The following is a 16,699-nucleotide window of genomic DNA, read 5'->3' as shown; positions in this document are numbered from 1 at the left end:
CACCATTACACCACCACCACCAGCCTGCACAGTGGTAACAAGGCATGATGGATCCATGTTCTTATTCTGTTTACGCCAAATTCTGACTCTACCATCTGAATGTCTCAACAGAAATCGAGACTCATCAGACCAGGCAAAATTTTTCCAGTCTTCAACTGTCCAATTTTGGTGAGCTCATGCAAATTGTAGCCTCTATTTCCTATTTGTAGTGGAGATGAGTGGTACTCGTTGGGGTCTTCTGCTGTTGTAGCCTTGATTGTCTTGACCAGGACCACACCCCTAAATGCATTGAAGCAACTGCCATGTGATTGGTTGATTAGATAATTGCATTAATAAGAAATTGAACAGGTGTTCCTAATAATCCTTTAGGTGAGTGTATAGTATATAGCTATGTATAAACTAGTTTATAGCTTTATAGCTATATATAAAATATACATATATAGTAACTAGTTTGTACATATAATCTATATTTTGTATAGTTATAGCTTTTGTAGTAAAGTATGCATTACATGTGAAATGTAAAAAGCAACAAGCTGAAAACCAGTTGTAATTATGTTTGATCTTTTTATTAAAAACAGAATATATTTGAAGTTGCATGTTCATTTTTCAAAGAATTAAGAATACAAGTACACTTCCAGAACAGTCATCGCCATGTGAAATTGCCTCCCACAAGTGTTGCATTTTGAAACATATGAGACATCTTAAGGGACACTTTTCACTCTCATTGAAGATCATCGTAAAAGAGAGAAAATAAATTATAAGGCTAAATCACTGGGCAACAAACTGAGCTAATGTTTCAAAGTGCTTGTGCTGAATTTTTTTCTCTGAAAATGATATTGTGAAGCACTTTGGCCTGTTGCATCCCTTTTCCCTCGAATATCTAATTTGTATTTATTTTCTGTTAGACTTACATAGCATGACATAAAATATCAGGTCAGCTAAAATGAATATATTAGATCAATTAATCAGTACAGGACCAAAATGTCACTACCCTAAATAACTATAGATTTGTCCCACAACAATATTTATCTGCATCTTAAGAAATTTCCAACAAAGAATCAAGGTTGATTATAAATGAATTGGTATATAAGTTCTTTAAAAATGCAAAAAAGAAGTACAAAGAATAATTACATATAACTTTTCATATCTTTAATAATTCATTATGCTAATGTAGCAAAACAAAAGTCAACAGGTCTTCAGACCAGCAAAGACAGTGCATATTCATCAGAGAGTTTTTCCAATAATAAATTCACAGATATGACTCTGCTCTCTCCCACAGTTGCATCTCCGAAAGGAATCCCTCGCAGATGCCATAGCCGTGATCCAAGGAAATTGGGATGGGTTGGACTTCCTCTTTTATCTCCCAGGGGTGCTGCTGATGCTGCTGAACCTGATCCGAGAACAGAGTCGTTCCTTCGTAATATTGCGGATGAACCTGCACCTGCTGGTGATGCTGCTGGTGGTGAAAGTCCTCCATGTTGCATCCCATCATGCCATTCGCCTCTAGGTAAGCACAAGCCTGCTCGTCCTCGTTGCTGTAGCCAGGCCCGTGCTGGTTCTGTGCAGATAGGTCCATCTCACACCCCAACGAGTTCAGGGCTGTGTTGATATCCAGATCCTCGAATGTGCTGTCATTCCCACTGAGCACATCATCAAAAACAGAGGCCAGGTCGAAATCACCTCTCAGTACGTCTGATGTTTTGATCTCTGTGGTTAAAAGAGGGGACTTGGAGACTCTGGCAAGCTTGCTTGCTCGTTTGGGGAAGACCTGTTTGCGTTTGTTTCCTTGGAAGTGGCCCATTCCCATTTGTTGGCCGGTTTGGTTGCACTGGGAGCCTAAAGAGGAGCTGGAGGAGGATAGCATTTTGCTCTGTCTCTGGGTATTGAAGTGTGTGGCAGGCATTCGCCGGCGTTTGAAAACGCCATTGACAAACATGTCAGCGTACTGGGGGTCGATCTGCCAAAAGCCTCCCTTTCCTGGCTCATCCTTCTGTCTGGGCACCTTCATGAAGCACTTGTTCAGAGACAAATTGTGGCGGATTGAATTCTGAAAGTAAAGCAAAATCAGCGAGTTAGTTGATGTGCAAAGGTAATTACAATTAGTAAATTGTACTATAAATGCTATAAGGTCCAGACGTAGAAGTAAGCAACACATAAAAGGCTCCTATAAAATCCCATTGTGCAGCAGGTAGAGGTGTCCTATTTCATTAGCTCACTGTGCATAGAGATACAATAGGGGGAGGGGAATGTTGCGTGTACAGCAGAAGAAATGTGGAGAATAAGGATCTCTAGTAATTCAGCACTCCTTGTTTCACATGATCAGGGGCTCCCATAAGGATCACTCATTATGGAGTGAGGTCTCAGGAAACCTTGTGCTCTTGGGTTTAGTGGTCTCAGTTTTCATCATCAGGGTATTTTTACGCTAAGTATATCAACATATCTTAGATAAGTGCAGTTTTGGCATGATGATGGTAGTGTGGTTGATCTGTTTACAGATCATGGATCAAAAACTGAGCATCCAGTTAAACTGCATGGTCAGTACACCTGTTGCACCTGTTACATGTGGCGTAAACATAATGTATCTTGGCTGAAAAAAGCTGTGATCTTACCTGCCAGCTTGGCTCTGCGTATCTGTAATAGCAGAAGTTCTCTGTGATCCAGCTGTATATGGCTGAAAGAGTGATTTTGGTTTTGTTACTAGCTTGCATTGCCATGCAAATCAGCGTGGCATATGAATAAGGTGGCTTCACGTGGCGGTTTGTTTTATAGTCTATCTCCTCGGACGGATTTGTTTGCCCCGTTATGTAGTGTCCTGCTTGTTGGTGGACGTACGCATTGGCCAGACTGCTGCAGGAGGTTGTGGGATTCCCGGGTGTCTGTGGCATCCCCGTGGCCGCGGTATCTCCGGCAGGTGGACTCGAGGGTGAGTCCGTTCCCCCCAGCTGGTTTTTGTGATAGAAAAGGTGTTGGGGATGGCAGGTGGGAGTCCTGTCCGGACTGGCACTCAGGATGGAGAAGTTCTGCAGCCAGTGCAGACTTGTGAGACTGTCGTCAAAATGAATGGAGCCGCTGACGTTGTCCTGATCCTCCGGGTGAAGCATCATCCATTTCTCTTTGAATTTGTTCGCTATCTCGGGACTCATTAACACGGGCATCTTTGGGTGAAACTTGGATGTCCCCTTTTAATTCGAGTTTTCAGGAAAGGGTCTGTAAAATGTGTAGACACGTTACGTGAGCGTTCGAAAATAAACGGACAAGAAATGTTTAACCGTTAAGTGTCTAAAAAATATTTTTCCAAAATAAGCTAATTAGATTTACCAATGTAAATGCATACCTGGTAAACTAAAATGTACCGATGATCTTTTAACGATGTCAGTGCGCCGATCTTTAAATATCAGTCCGTTAGATTCTGATGTTCGCCTCAGCGCAACAAGTGCAGCACGAGCGCATCCACAAAAATGGTCATGATCTGCAAATAAGCTGAGTAAAGTATCATTCCACTCCCGTTTCAGAGAAAGAAAGTCATTTAGAAACACGCTTAAGTATCCAAGGTGGTTTCGTACAGCAGGCGATTGAATTGAAGAAATGAGATGTAGGTTTTGCGCTCCTGCGTTTTGGCTGTTTCTTAATAGCCCTTTAAATGTTGACGCTCTGTGATTGGCTGAGGGCTTCAGAGTTTGACTTCAAGCGGCGCTGCGCAGACCGAATGCCCTATGACATCAAAGTACCGCGAGAGCGCGAAGCTTTCGAGTCGCACTCGCGGCACTTTGAAGTCATTTTTAGTCTGTGTAGCGCAGCATAAAGTCTAAGAGGACTGCTTGCTATACAAACACACATCCACGCGAAATGTGACAGGTTTCTTCAGCAAATATATTCCGTTGTGTATGTTTATTTTCAGAAAGCATTTATAACGTCCCATGAATGAAACAGTTAATACCAACCAGTACACTTATAACAACTCAAAACATTTTTTTTAACTATAATTATCTTTACTTTTTCATCCTTTTGTGTTTTTCTTGACACATTCCGCTTCTTTTTTAGGTCTGCTACCGGAAATATGTCGTTGAAAAGCTGTTAGTAATGTAGTATGCGCGCGCCAACACCAGAGGAAAGGCGCACAAATGAAAACAGTGACGAGCTATGTGAGAAACGCGCCACTCATCCCGCCTATAGACACCTGTTCCCTCTCATTTCATATAGTGAAAACGTATATCTTGTGTGTAGAAAACCACACTGTATAATATATAGAAATTATCGCAGCAGGCCAAAACAAAGTTTTGAGCTAAATTTAAGTAGGAAAAATTAAAGAAAAGGACAAATGATGCAAGTTAACCAAATGTGAATGAGCGTATTTTGAAAACAGTGGATGTACCGCCATCATTTGGCAATACATGGTCCCTACATCAGTGGACATTAGAGGGATAGTTCACTTTAAAATGAAAATTCTGTCATCATTTACTCATCCTCATGTTGTTCTAAACCTGTATGAATTTCTTTTTACTGATAAACACCAAAGAAGATATTTTGAGAAATGATGGTAAACACACAGCAGTAAGTGACCTTAGACTTCCATAGTAGGAATAAAATAATATGATGGAATTTAATGGGTACCGTCAACTGTGTACTTATCATTATTTATCAAAATATTTTCTTCATCATTTATCGCAACACTTCCAAAATATTTTTTTCCTACTATGGAAGTCTATGGTCACTTACTGCTGTGTGTTTACCATAATTTCTCAAATTATCTTCTTTTGTGTTCATCAGAAAAAAGAAATTCATACAGGTTTAGAACAACATGAGGATGAGTAAATGATGACAACATTTTCATTTTAAAGTGAACTATCCCTTTAAAGGGATAGTTCATTAAAAATATTTTTATCTCTAAACCTGTATATTTCTTTCTCCAATGAACACAAAAGAAGATATTTGGTTAAATGATGGTTAGCACACAGCTGATTGTAACCATTGACTTCCATAGTAGGAAAAACAAATACGATGGAATTCAATGGGTATCGTCAACTGTGTGCTTACCATCATTTATCAAAATATCTTCATTTATTATCACAGTACTTTCACAATATTATTATCCTACTTTGGAAGTCAATGGTTACACTCACCGATGTGCTTACCATAATTTATCAAAATATCTTCTTTTGTGTTTATCAGAAAAAAGAAATTCATGCAGGTTTAGAACATGATGATGAGAAAATGGGTGAATTATCCCTATAAGTTTTTTTTACTTCGAATTCCACCCATTGTCCAGAATATTCGTCTGTGAAATCAAGCCTAGATTTCCCACACTCAGAATTTTTACCCAATAAAATATTCTATAGCTTGGCATAACTAGATTCGTGTTTGTGTTATAAAATAACTCAGTTTTTAGTTTTAGCTTTTTTCTTTTCTTGTTGATGCCATGCCTATGCACGCTATGGCTTAGTCTAATTTAAAATATTTTTAAGTCATCTCGAGGCCCCCTAGTGGGCCTCGTCCCCCTGGTTGCTAAACATTGTTATACTTTAGTGTTTAAATCCAAAGTTTTTTTGCCCATGTACATATTATTTATTTGTGTTTCCAAAACGTGAATGTTGTAAGTTGATCTAATCGATTATGAAAACAAAACAGTTTAGAAAAACAGAATTATCAATCATTAAAAGAAATGACAATAGTGACGCATATAGAGCACAAAACTTTATGATAAAATGATTTAACTACATACAAATATACATTACTTTTAAGGTGCCTGACGTAGATAAGCAGCAGTGATTCACTAAAAAGCATCAGATATGTTGCTGTAAATGATGGCAAATCCATCTAAAAACTACCCATCATGTATGTATATTTCAAAGGAAGGAAAAACAGCCACACACTACTGTAAGGCACAAACAAATTATATAAGATACCGACATACGTGATTACTTGGGTACATGATTATATAGTGTCAAAATCTGATGCATTTAGTGTACATTTGCTGGTTATACAAACGATAAAAACTTTCCATCACGCAGTCATAAAACAAGAACATGCAGAAATGAATTTGAAACATTAAAGCAGTGCACTGTTAAGCTAAAAGTTATTACAGTCTTAAAAATCTCATCTTTATGAAGTTTTCTTAAAGCTACCGTGCTAAACATTTGTATTGTCTGTTACAGATTTCTACTTTACATAGAAATGTTTTGAACACATCAGCATGAGACTTTGATTGTGGTACTTGATTTGATCGCTTCATTGAACAACAATCCTCTGGGATGAAAACAGAGAACTGGGGGGAATGAAAGAACGGCTTGGTCATTATGGAGTGAGACGCTCATCTTCCATGTGCAGTGTGCTGGGGAGGCAGAGCAAGGGCTGACTGGAGCTGTTGGTGCTCTGACTCTTCAGGCTTTCGGTGGACCCTGATGACCCTAAAGACGGGTGAGAATATGCTCAGAGAAATACAAAAAACTACTAATATCACCTCACACATTTTGCATGTAGTATCAAGTACACTGTATGTGCCTACTGGGAATCATGATATGTACCCCTGGCCCTGACCTTGGCATTGCAGAACTCTATTTGAGCGAGGGGATTGCCTATACATACAATAAATATTAGTTTTTATTCAACAGCTAAAGAAATCATCAATCATACATAAAAGAATAAGAAGAGGACAGTGTACAGTCATTGTGTTGCATGTGAGTTTACTCTTATAAAGTCACTGGAAATCAATAAGATTGTGAAATAGTGAATTATTAAATGACACAGGTAACCTACCAGAGTCAACATTCCTCTACAGCTGTGGACCATGACTCAGATGCTGTGTGTGTTAAGAGCAAAGCAGAGTTAAGAGTTACAGAAAAAGAAAGAAAGAGAGAGATGGTTACAAGACAGTACAGGATTAGACACATGCATCAACACACAGCTAAGAGATAAGGGTGTGAAAATATGATCCGAAAATTGAAAGCCAAAACAAAGACAACGAAATGCAATAATTTATTCTGAATACTACATTAATGTATAGCAAAGGCAACATGTATCCAAAACACCTTTTACTGGCACTTATATCTTTTAGTTTTGGCAATATTCTAGTATGAAGCAATTTATTTGCATGTGTGTCGTAAGAATATCTAATAATCCATCATGCTACAAATAACAAACTTAAAGGGATACTAAAAAAAGTTAAGTTATTCTTAATAAAAAAAAAAAATGTTATTGCAATTACAAGGGTGAAGAAAGCACATTATAGAGAAAGAAATGCGGACTAAAAATGTGCATTTAAAGATAAGCCCCATATTTAAATGTGCTGAGAGAAGCACCAATAACAAACATAGAAGGTTTACACAACAGACTGCATCAGTTCAGCCAAACATGCTGAAAAATTTGCTTGCTTCATCACTGCTCGTTAGATTTGCATTTTCTCAAAGTCAACATAGACAGGTTTAATTCAGACACAAAAGCCGAAATGTACGTAAAGGACTATAAAAGAAAAGATGCATTTTGGCAGACTCAGATTTACTGGGGAGGGTTAGGATTGTGTGGTACCGAGTGCGTGTTAAGAGGCTCACCAGGCAGGGCCAAATCTGCTGAAGGGTCACTTTCTGTACGGCTCAAACTGCTGCGCTCACTGTGGCAGTCTTGTAGGATTTCACTCACTGACACACCCAACGATCTGCTCTCTGAACCTGTTAACACATAGGTCAGATAATAAGCACGGTTTACTTTATCACTGATAATACAATACAGCAACATACAACCGAAGCAGAACATATTCATTCAAATATTTTACACTTCAACTTTACAAAGTTTCCATAGCTATGTTATCTGATGAGTGGCTACATTGTTACCACAGGTTTACATAAATAGAGTTTGCTCACCTGAATTTGGGAAGCCAGGTTTGGCGGACACGCCCTCTAGAGTTGTCTTACGGAAATAAAAGCGGATGAACTATTTTTAACAGATAATTAGAAATGATGGACAGATAAAACTGTGTAGATTCTTTACTAGTTTGCATTTCTTTACCAATGACGTGCAACCATGTAAAAACACATGTCGATGCAAACTATCCCATTAGACGATGAGCTCATCCATACTACATAACATAATGCTTTTTCTCAGATTTGCATTGGACAAATTTTTAGGAAAGTACTGTATGGTAGTGTTTACTCTGTGCGGGGGGTCATTTTATAACCAACCTTAATAAACTACTTTGAAAATGCCTTAAATGTAAGAATAAAAAGCAGCTGACCTCAGTGGGAGTCAGGCAGCATGGCAGAACTGCCCGAGGCTGGGCATCTGAGAGCTCCGACAGCCTCTCTTCATCCTCTTCCTCTTGTATGGGAGATGATGGAGAACGTGCAGAACTGCAACACAAAACTACCGATAAATGCATGTATTTTAATAGTGCTTAAAGGGACACTCCACTTTTTTTGAAAATATGCTCATTTCCAGCTCCCCTAGTTAAACATTTGATTCTTACAGTTTTGGAATCCATTCAGCTGATCTCCGGGTCTGTCTGTACCACTTTTAGCATAGCTTAGCACAATCCATAGAATCTGATAAAACTATTAGCATCGCGCCTAGAAAAATATTTCGCACTGCCCGAAAATAGTTCGCTGCCATTGAAAATTACTACGGGGACTATTTTCGGGCAGTGCATAATATCATTGCGCCCCCTGCAGCCATCTTACATGAGCATAGTTCTTAGCCATATCGGCCTAGAAAATCGCAACTTTTAATTTTCTTTCGGTCTTATTACACAATGTAACTACAAAAGAGTCAAGTTTTAAATAGGAAAAATATCAAACTTTTTGGTTATTTTTAGGCGGATGCTAATGGTCTAATCAGATTCTATGGATTGTGCTAAGCTATGCTAAAAGTGCTAGCGCCAGACACTGTGATCAGCTGAATGCAGGGTTTCCCGCAGCATTTTTCAGTTCGGGCGGCCCACCTAACCTGGGATACCCTACCACCTTAACAAGGTCGTCCCAAAAAAAAATTTGCTGCACAAAAGGCCGTCAAGTGCATCTCGGAGAATAGCATGGACACGTTCACACTGCGAGCAGGCACGTGCCACATGGCCGAAATGAGAGAAAGACATGGTCCGTCAATGTCTGGAGGATAACTAGCCTTTTGACAAAACATTTAATTCATTAATAATCTAGTATTTGCTAATTTTCTGTCATAGTTTCTTCAAAATTGAGTTTTATTTGAGTGATTCAAATAAAAATATTTTCATCATGATGCGTGCGCCCCGCCCCTTTGATTGGCACGCCCCGGCCCGCCCACCTGCACAACCCTACCACCTTAACTAACAAATTTTCTGCGGGAAACCCTGGAATGGATTCCAAAACTGTAAGAATCAGATGTTTAACACTAGGGGAGCTGGAAAATTAGCATATTTAAAAAAAGTGAAGGGACCCTTTAAGTGGCATCACAGATGGATTCCTGAGGGATTATTATCTAATCAATGTTTACTTAACCACTTTTATCCAGTATAAAACCTAAAAGCTTCTAACTATTGAACTTACCTATCTGGTGACTTGCTGCCTTTGCCCTCAATTGATGCAGTGTCCATGCTCTGCTGCCGCCCGGTCAGCGGATCTCCCATCTCCCCCGAAAACTGGATCTCCTCATACAGAGGTGCTGATGGGATGGAAGGAGACATCGGCTGCACCCCATTCAGGGCCTCCAGAAGAGAAATAGGCTCATAGCCAGGTGGGATATTGTCAGCATTCTAAGATTCAAAGCGAATGCGGTTAGCAAGAATCTGACTTCTTGCAAAAGGATTCTTCACTTTATTCAACAGGACTGTCAAAATAAAGCTTTGGCACCAAAGCTATTTTACATATTTACTTATAAACAAAGGCAAGGCATTATACATACACACAAAGGCACCGGAGCATATTTGAACGCTGTCCGTCTGTGTGCAATGTATGAATTAAATTAAAAACAAGTCCCAAGGTTTTTGTACTTTTTATTAAACTGGTCCCAAGATCATTTTTAGCTCAGCTCTCCTTATGTGCCAACAAGTGTCCCAGGAATGTAACCACTGATATGTTTGGCACAATCAACTGCCAACAAAAAGTGTCTGAAGGCATTTAATCTTACTTTAGAACAATATGGGGTGGTTTCCCAGACATAAAATAAATGTAAGAGCTGTCCAAATTAAAAACAAATGCACCGAGATATCTTAAAATACATCAGTGCCCTTTGTTTTGCCTAAAAATGCACACAAATAATGTTTTTAGAAGGCATGTTTGTTAAAACTAGTTATATTTCCTAATTAAACCAAGGTTTAGTCCTGGCTTAAGCTAATCCCTGTTCGGGAAACCACCCCTACACGTGTTTAATAATTTAAAAGCAAACTCTTTTTTGAAATGTTTAGCTTAATAAAAAAATATGCAAAAATATTGACAATTCCAGTCAAATGCCTAGCATGACTGTGCAAAATCAGAACTACTATGACAACACAGTAGAAAAGGGACAACTCTCTAACTGATGATCTTACTTGAGTTCATATTAAAGTATGCATGCAACTTTTACCGAATGCTCAGTATGGTCAGAGCTCTGGGGCAGCACCGGGCTGAAAGTAACTCTTTTTGCCGTTTTCTTTCTCACAGCTCGAATCTGGAGCAGAGCCCTGAATGCTGGGTAGTGAAAGGAGACATAAAGGTTGTGTGAGGAGCAGCGTGCATAAACAAACACAGGTGCTGGATCTTCACATGGACACTTAAAATGTTACCAGATTCAGTAACAAAAGGGAACCAATGTTTACACAGCTGGTCTTACTGCTGAAGCAAATCACTGCCCGTTCTTACTATAAAGTTCTTCTGTAGTTGTAGATCGGTCTCATTAGCATATTTCTCCTAAAAATTTATAGCAGGAAAATATGCTCAACGTTCAAGGAAAACACTATGGTGTTCTGTGAAAGCTGCTCTTTAGCAAGAAAATTATTTTACTTTATTATACATATGATATTTTTTATATATATTTATCAAGGAGCTGATGTCCATATGGAAAACCTTTTTGACACTACAGACTTTGGCTTGTTAAAGGGATAGTTCAACCAAAAATTAAAATTGTGTCATCATTTACTCACTCTCATGTTGTTACAAACAAACCTGTATACATTTATTTGTTTTGATGAACAAGGGAGGAAAATATTTTAAGGAATGTTTGTAACCGAACCAATCTGAGGCCCATTGACTTCCATAGTACTCTTTTTTCTACTATAAAAGTCAATGGGGCCTCAGATCGGTTTGGTTACAAACATTCCTCAAAATATATTCCATCAGAACAAATATATGTATACAGGTTTGTTACAACATGAGAGTGAGTAAATGATGACAGAATTTTCATTTTTGGGTGAACTATACCTTTAACATGGGTCAGTAAGTCTGTGCTTTTGTTGCCATCAGCAAAGTAACATTGTCAGGATGTAATTTTCCTGTGGCTAACAAGAGATGGGTTATTTACAGCTTGGGTGACTGGAAATGAGATGAATGGGAATGCCAACTGATAGCACTTATGATAGTGAAATAATACAAGACACCGCCAGCAGGTGGCAGCGTTCTTTGACAGTTGCATGATATGCAAAATGTTTAAGTGACTATTCAATTACAGACATCAATAAAATGGGGAATGAACAAACAATAGTAAATCAGTCTGTATTAAATAATGAATAAATAAATCTTTTATCTTCATAGCCATACCAATTGAAATGTTCGCATTGCTTGGAGGAACAAATCTAAATAATAATAGAGGGACAATGCAGCACATTTAAGCACTGATTCACGAGCACTTACGGAGTCTGCAGATAGGGCAGTTGTTGGCCTGGTAACGCAGTGTGTCGGCACAGGTATTGCACAGACACAGGTGCCTGCAGGGAAGGATGAGCGTGTCACGCATGTCTGATAAACAGACCACACACTCGCTGCTGTTGTCGCTGTTCTCATCCTCTGTGGACTAAAAATATCACGTCCAATCAGAGTCAGAAAATGGCAGGACGCATATTGCATTATCAGGAACCAATCACATATGCAATATCGTGTTTGCATCTAAATTCGATCACTTGTAATGACACGATTTACCTTTGTTTCCTGATTGTTCCTGTTTTCAATGCCGTAAATCTCCTGCAGCAGATAGCTCACACGATCCACCTAAAGGATGAATAGGTGACATGTAATGAAGTCTGGATTACTGGCACTTGGAAAGCCGCAGCGCAGCACAGATCAAAGGCATCAGGATCTTTTCATGAAGCGATGTAGCTTCTAATTTGGGCCTCTTAATTATTCACACAGCCAAAATCACAGATACATTGCTAGACCAGACAGTTTTGTTGCTTCAAGGCATGACACACCATTGCATTCAATAATAAGAAAGATGACCCATAGTACACATACTTACTATTTGCTTCTGTTTTAAGGGTTTCACTGAGAAACTGCCATCGACGTGCTGTTTAAAAAGAAAATAAATCTTTGAAAAACACTATATTTAGTTTTAATATATTTGACAGGGTCAGATGTCACTCTGAAAATTTTAATATCACATCTGCATCAGAAAAAAAAATTATTTGATCCATGTGCTATGAATAAGGATGATGATTATGAGTAGTTAAGGGGCAGTTTCCCCAAACAGGGTTTAGATTAAACCAGGACTAGGTCTTAGCTATATTATGCCTTACAAAAATACCTTACAAAAAGCATTCAGGTGAGCATCTTGAGACAAAACAATACACAAATAAGCAGTTTAGACTAAACTTAAGCCCTGTCCAGGAAAGCGGCCCTATATGTTGGTTTATTATATTGGTAAGTTTATGTGCTCCGAGAACTTGATAATGTCATTAACATGAGTTCAAATACATGTCAAGAGTACTTTTTCCTAATATGATGTAAGTTTGAATAATAAATACATTTTAAATATCATTGTGCTAAATAAAATGTGTTTTTTTTTGTAAATATTTTATCCCCTATTGCAGTAACACTAAATTGTGATAAATCTATTTACCTTTCTACATTCCGTAAATAACAATATAATATCATTTTAACTTTCTCTTAAACCCTGGTTAATGACTTACTCAATGCAAAGAATGATTTAACAGAGAGTTGTTAGCTATTTCTACTTTTTTTTAAATGCATGTGACCTAATGCTTTTGAACATTCTGCTTAGCTGACATTCTTCAAGCAGAAAGAAAAAAGATAAAACACGGAAATACATGTAAAAAAAGAAATACACACCCTTTCAAAAGCTGCCAAGAGAACATGTGCATGGCCTGTGACATCTGTAACAAAAAAAAATGTTTTATAAGACCAAAATATGCAGTTATTTACTACATTTACTGTATTTTATAATCATAAAATGTTTTGCCAACCATCATCATCCACTATTGCCTGGATCACCAAAGGGAAAACACCTCTATCCAGATCAAAGTTCAGCTGCAAACATACATTGACTTAAAATTAAAATGTTAAATACCATTAAAATCACATCACATAAGCCTTGATGAGATGGAACAGATGCAAATAAGTGTTTACAGTCATATTATCATCTTTAAACAGAAAAAAAATCACACCTCCTCAGGCTTCCATTTGGTGAAATCAATCTTGAAGGATGGCAGAGAAAATTGTTGATTTATTCCTCTCTTATAATGGACCGTTTCAGACACCATTGAAGGGCTCTTGGGGCTGTATCTTCAAGAAGAAAATTGTAATGATTATCACAAACAGGTCTAAGCATACATGCAAGTCTCAGTTACTCACAAATACAGTTCTTCACTGATATTACAAAATGAGGCTCAATCTTCTGTATTTACAAAAAACAAGCATTAATTACACCACTGTACCATTCATGATAGTTGTTGTCTAGATACCAGTGGCTTAAGTTTCACTGGGATCAAATAGCACAAGTGGTACTAGAAAGCAACTGAGATTATCAATCTTAAAAAAAAAAAACTTTTAGTTTCTACATATCTTCTTAACTTCCCCTTTCACGTATTTACAAAAGTGAATCACCCAATATGCACTGGTGAAAACAACTGATTTAGAAACATGCATTATCATACAGAATCTTTATTCAGTAAACTTACAATGCCATTCCATTGGCAAACTCCTCAAATGCCTGACAGTACAGTGTAATAGCCACTCTAGCATCAGTATCAAAGCAGAATTCAACTCCGTAAAGGACTCTAGGATCTCCTGTGTCATCCGGTGTGCTGTCAGAATCATCCTTATACCTGAAAATAAAAAATAATAGTATGTAATGGAATAAAGTGCTGGTTGGCAAAACCAAACACACATGCAGGGGTCAATGACAAAACAAGCTCCTAAAAACATATAAGGATTTAATGCATATTATTATGTCAGGAACCATGTGTTTATTAAGTGTCATTTACAATATCACAATATTTTTATTGAATCATTGAAAATAAATGTCAGGTGGTACAACCAATCATTGTCTATTTGCCAGATAAGTTTTAATGTGCTCCCTGTGTCATAATAATTATTAGTTTATTCATAATTAACAATTAAAGACAAACTTAGCTTGCATTTATTAAAGGGGACATATCATGAAAATCTGACTTTTTCCATGTTTAAGTGATATAATTGGGTCCCCAGTGCTTGCAACCAGTTAGAAAATGTGACAAAGAACAACCCAGTAAATTGTTTTGGTAAACCATTCTCTGCAAGCATGTGAAAAAATAGGTCATTGACATTTGGCTCCCCTTGTAATGTCAGAAGGGGATAATACCGCCCCTTAATCTGCACTTTCCAACCACAGTATTGCAATTTAGTGCAGAGATCAGCTCATTTGCATTTAAAAGGACACACCCAAAAACAACCATCACACCTACAAAGTGGTAATTTTAACAAGCTATAACAAATTATCAATGGGGTATTTTGAGCTAAAATATCACTATGTACTATGGGGACACCAAAGATTTATTTAACATCTTAAAACAGTCTTGTGAAATGTCCCCTTTAAAACTAAAATCATCCGATGAATTATTAGCTGAATGTTTTATTTCTTAGGGGCATTCATAGCAGTTGCACCCTCTGACTTTCCAGTTGCACCACCTGACCCCTGTGACTAATTTACATTTGACTTCTACATAAGCTGGCATAAGTTTTTGCCTGTGATGATATTAAATGCATAAATATACTTTTTTAAATACAATTAAAATGTGTTTGATAAAATAGCAGTTTTTCTATTTTTCTTTGGTTGTACCACTTGACACAGAAAGACCTACCAATTACATTAAAGTTAAAAGGTTTTAATTGATCCTAACATCCCAGCAACTACTGATATTTGTGAAATTTGTTTATAGGAAAGGTTTCAAACAAAAAATAATGCAGAAGTATCTTATTTTGAATATTTAATAATTTCAACAAAAATTTTTCATTAACAGTTGTCTTAAACTGATCATTTGTATGAATGGAAAATTTTACAAGTTTGAGATACCAAAACAAAAATGAATATTTATTATTGAATAAATACTGTAAATGTAATTAAACTAAACAGGTTTTACAGAATATTTTTTATAAATATATCCAGCTACTTTTATAGAAAATAATGCCCGCACTATACTAACTATCCCACGTCTTTTAGTAAAGCTGGAACATGGTATTGCTTAGTCAACATCGAGGAACTATCCATTTTGTCTAAAAAGTAGAGGACTTTTCAAAACACAATGTGAAGACTACCTGACAAGTCGTAAAGAATCCTTCCTAATGTTCACCAAACTTCTCAATGTCTTCACAGGTTCATGTGGAGCAGGGGTCACATAGGGAAACTACACAAAAGAAGAAACGTCGATTTACCATAACTGAGAGAATAATGTGAGGTGCCTGTTGACAGTTTTAAAGTTGTATTAGGTGGGTCACCTGCACAGGTCTGTTGCCTAGGTAATTTAAATCCATGTTTTCACCAAAAAGGTATCCCTCAGGATGTGGCGTATCAAACTTCTCTCCTCCCATGAAGAAATGACTTGTAAAATAATTTCCTGTAGTTAAGAAATTGAAATGGTTATTATTTGGGATTGAAAAGATTATTATTTAGGGTGGATTTGTTCACATCAGAATAAGGTCACACAGGGGCATCAGAGTATGGCATTTACTGTGAACATTTTCTAAAATCAAATACAAAAACTAAACTACTAGACCAGGACAAAAGGTACAAACACCACCAATAATTGGTAATGTAACAAGCGCCTATATAACAGACTATATTAGACTTAACCAACTTAACGAAGTCAGCATTGAGACTTTTACATAAGTCACATTTTACCTGATTTTGGAGGATATCTGTACGCCGAATTCGCTTGAATATCGATGTCTTCAACTCCACCAATTCTCCGGCTAATTATCGAGCCCATGTTCGGAGGTAAATAGCTGTTTATGACTGATATATGTGAAACAATAAGGTTTGTTTGGATAGTGTTACAGTTAGCTGGATAACGTTTGTTTCCTCTGCTATGGATACATTCCCATCTCTGACGAAGACAAACTACTGAGGAGGAAAATTACTTCTGGGTCGACGTTTGAATCCCTATCAAAACAAAGATTGCCTTGTTTTAACTTACAAGTCCTAAAGAACGATGCAAACGATCCATTAACAGAATAAAAACATAAACAACATTGTTAGAAAAGACTCCCTTGTGAGTAAGCCATTATCTCGCGAGATTAGATTTCAGATCGCAAAGAATGATGGGATATGAAGTACACGT

General features: G+C 37.5%; 2 protein-coding genes across 3 annotated transcripts; both read right to left on the bottom strand.

The window, feature by feature from the left end:
• Positions 1-575: 575 nt before the first annotated feature.
• foxj1b (forkhead box J1b) lies at positions 576-3,619 on the bottom strand. Its single transcript, XM_065242822.1, has 3 exons — positions 3,335-3,619; positions 2,610-3,207; positions 576-2,047 (listed from the first exon to the last, which is right to left on the bottom strand). Exons 2-3 carry the CDS (start codon positions 3,153-3,155, stop codon positions 1,250-1,252), a joined length of 1,344 nt encoding a protein of 447 aa, XP_065098894.1. The 5' UTR covers positions 3,156-3,207; positions 3,335-3,619; the 3' UTR covers positions 576-1,249.
• A 2,059-nt stretch (positions 3,620-5,678) lies between these two features.
• Positions 5,679-16,641, bottom strand: mgrn1a (mahogunin, ring finger 1a). Of its 2 annotated transcripts, XM_065242497.2 has the most exons (17): positions 16,261-16,641; positions 15,858-15,976; positions 15,678-15,766; positions 14,063-14,209; positions 13,550-13,667; positions 13,349-13,412; positions 13,215-13,258; positions 12,385-12,432; positions 12,069-12,137; positions 11,784-11,943; positions 10,522-10,625; positions 9,507-9,712; positions 8,225-8,339; positions 7,854-7,899; positions 7,545-7,661; positions 6,754-6,796; positions 5,679-6,404 (listed from the first exon to the last, which is right to left on the bottom strand). In XM_065242497.2, the coding sequence occupies exons 1-16, from the start codon at positions 16,346-16,348 to the stop codon at positions 6,759-6,761; spliced, it is 1,572 nt and encodes a 523-aa protein (XP_065098569.1). In that variant the 5' UTR covers positions 16,349-16,641; the 3' UTR covers positions 5,679-6,404; positions 6,754-6,758. The 2 variants fall into 2 exon arrangements, with proteins under 2 accessions (XP_065098569.1, XP_065098568.1); XM_065242496.2 differs by lacking the exon at positions 6,754-6,796 and having other exon boundaries at positions 16,261-16,640.
• Between the last annotated feature and the right edge of the window lie 58 nt (positions 16,642-16,699).

Source organism: Paramisgurnus dabryanus, chromosome 1, assembly GCF_030506205.2.
Source record: "Paramisgurnus dabryanus chromosome 1, PD_genome_1.1, whole genome shotgun sequence".
Taxonomy (NCBI): domain Eukaryota; kingdom Metazoa; phylum Chordata; class Actinopteri; order Cypriniformes; family Cobitidae; genus Paramisgurnus; species Paramisgurnus dabryanus.
Note: the sequence above shows the minus strand (reverse complement) of the source record. Positions and strands in the feature narration are given on the sequence as shown.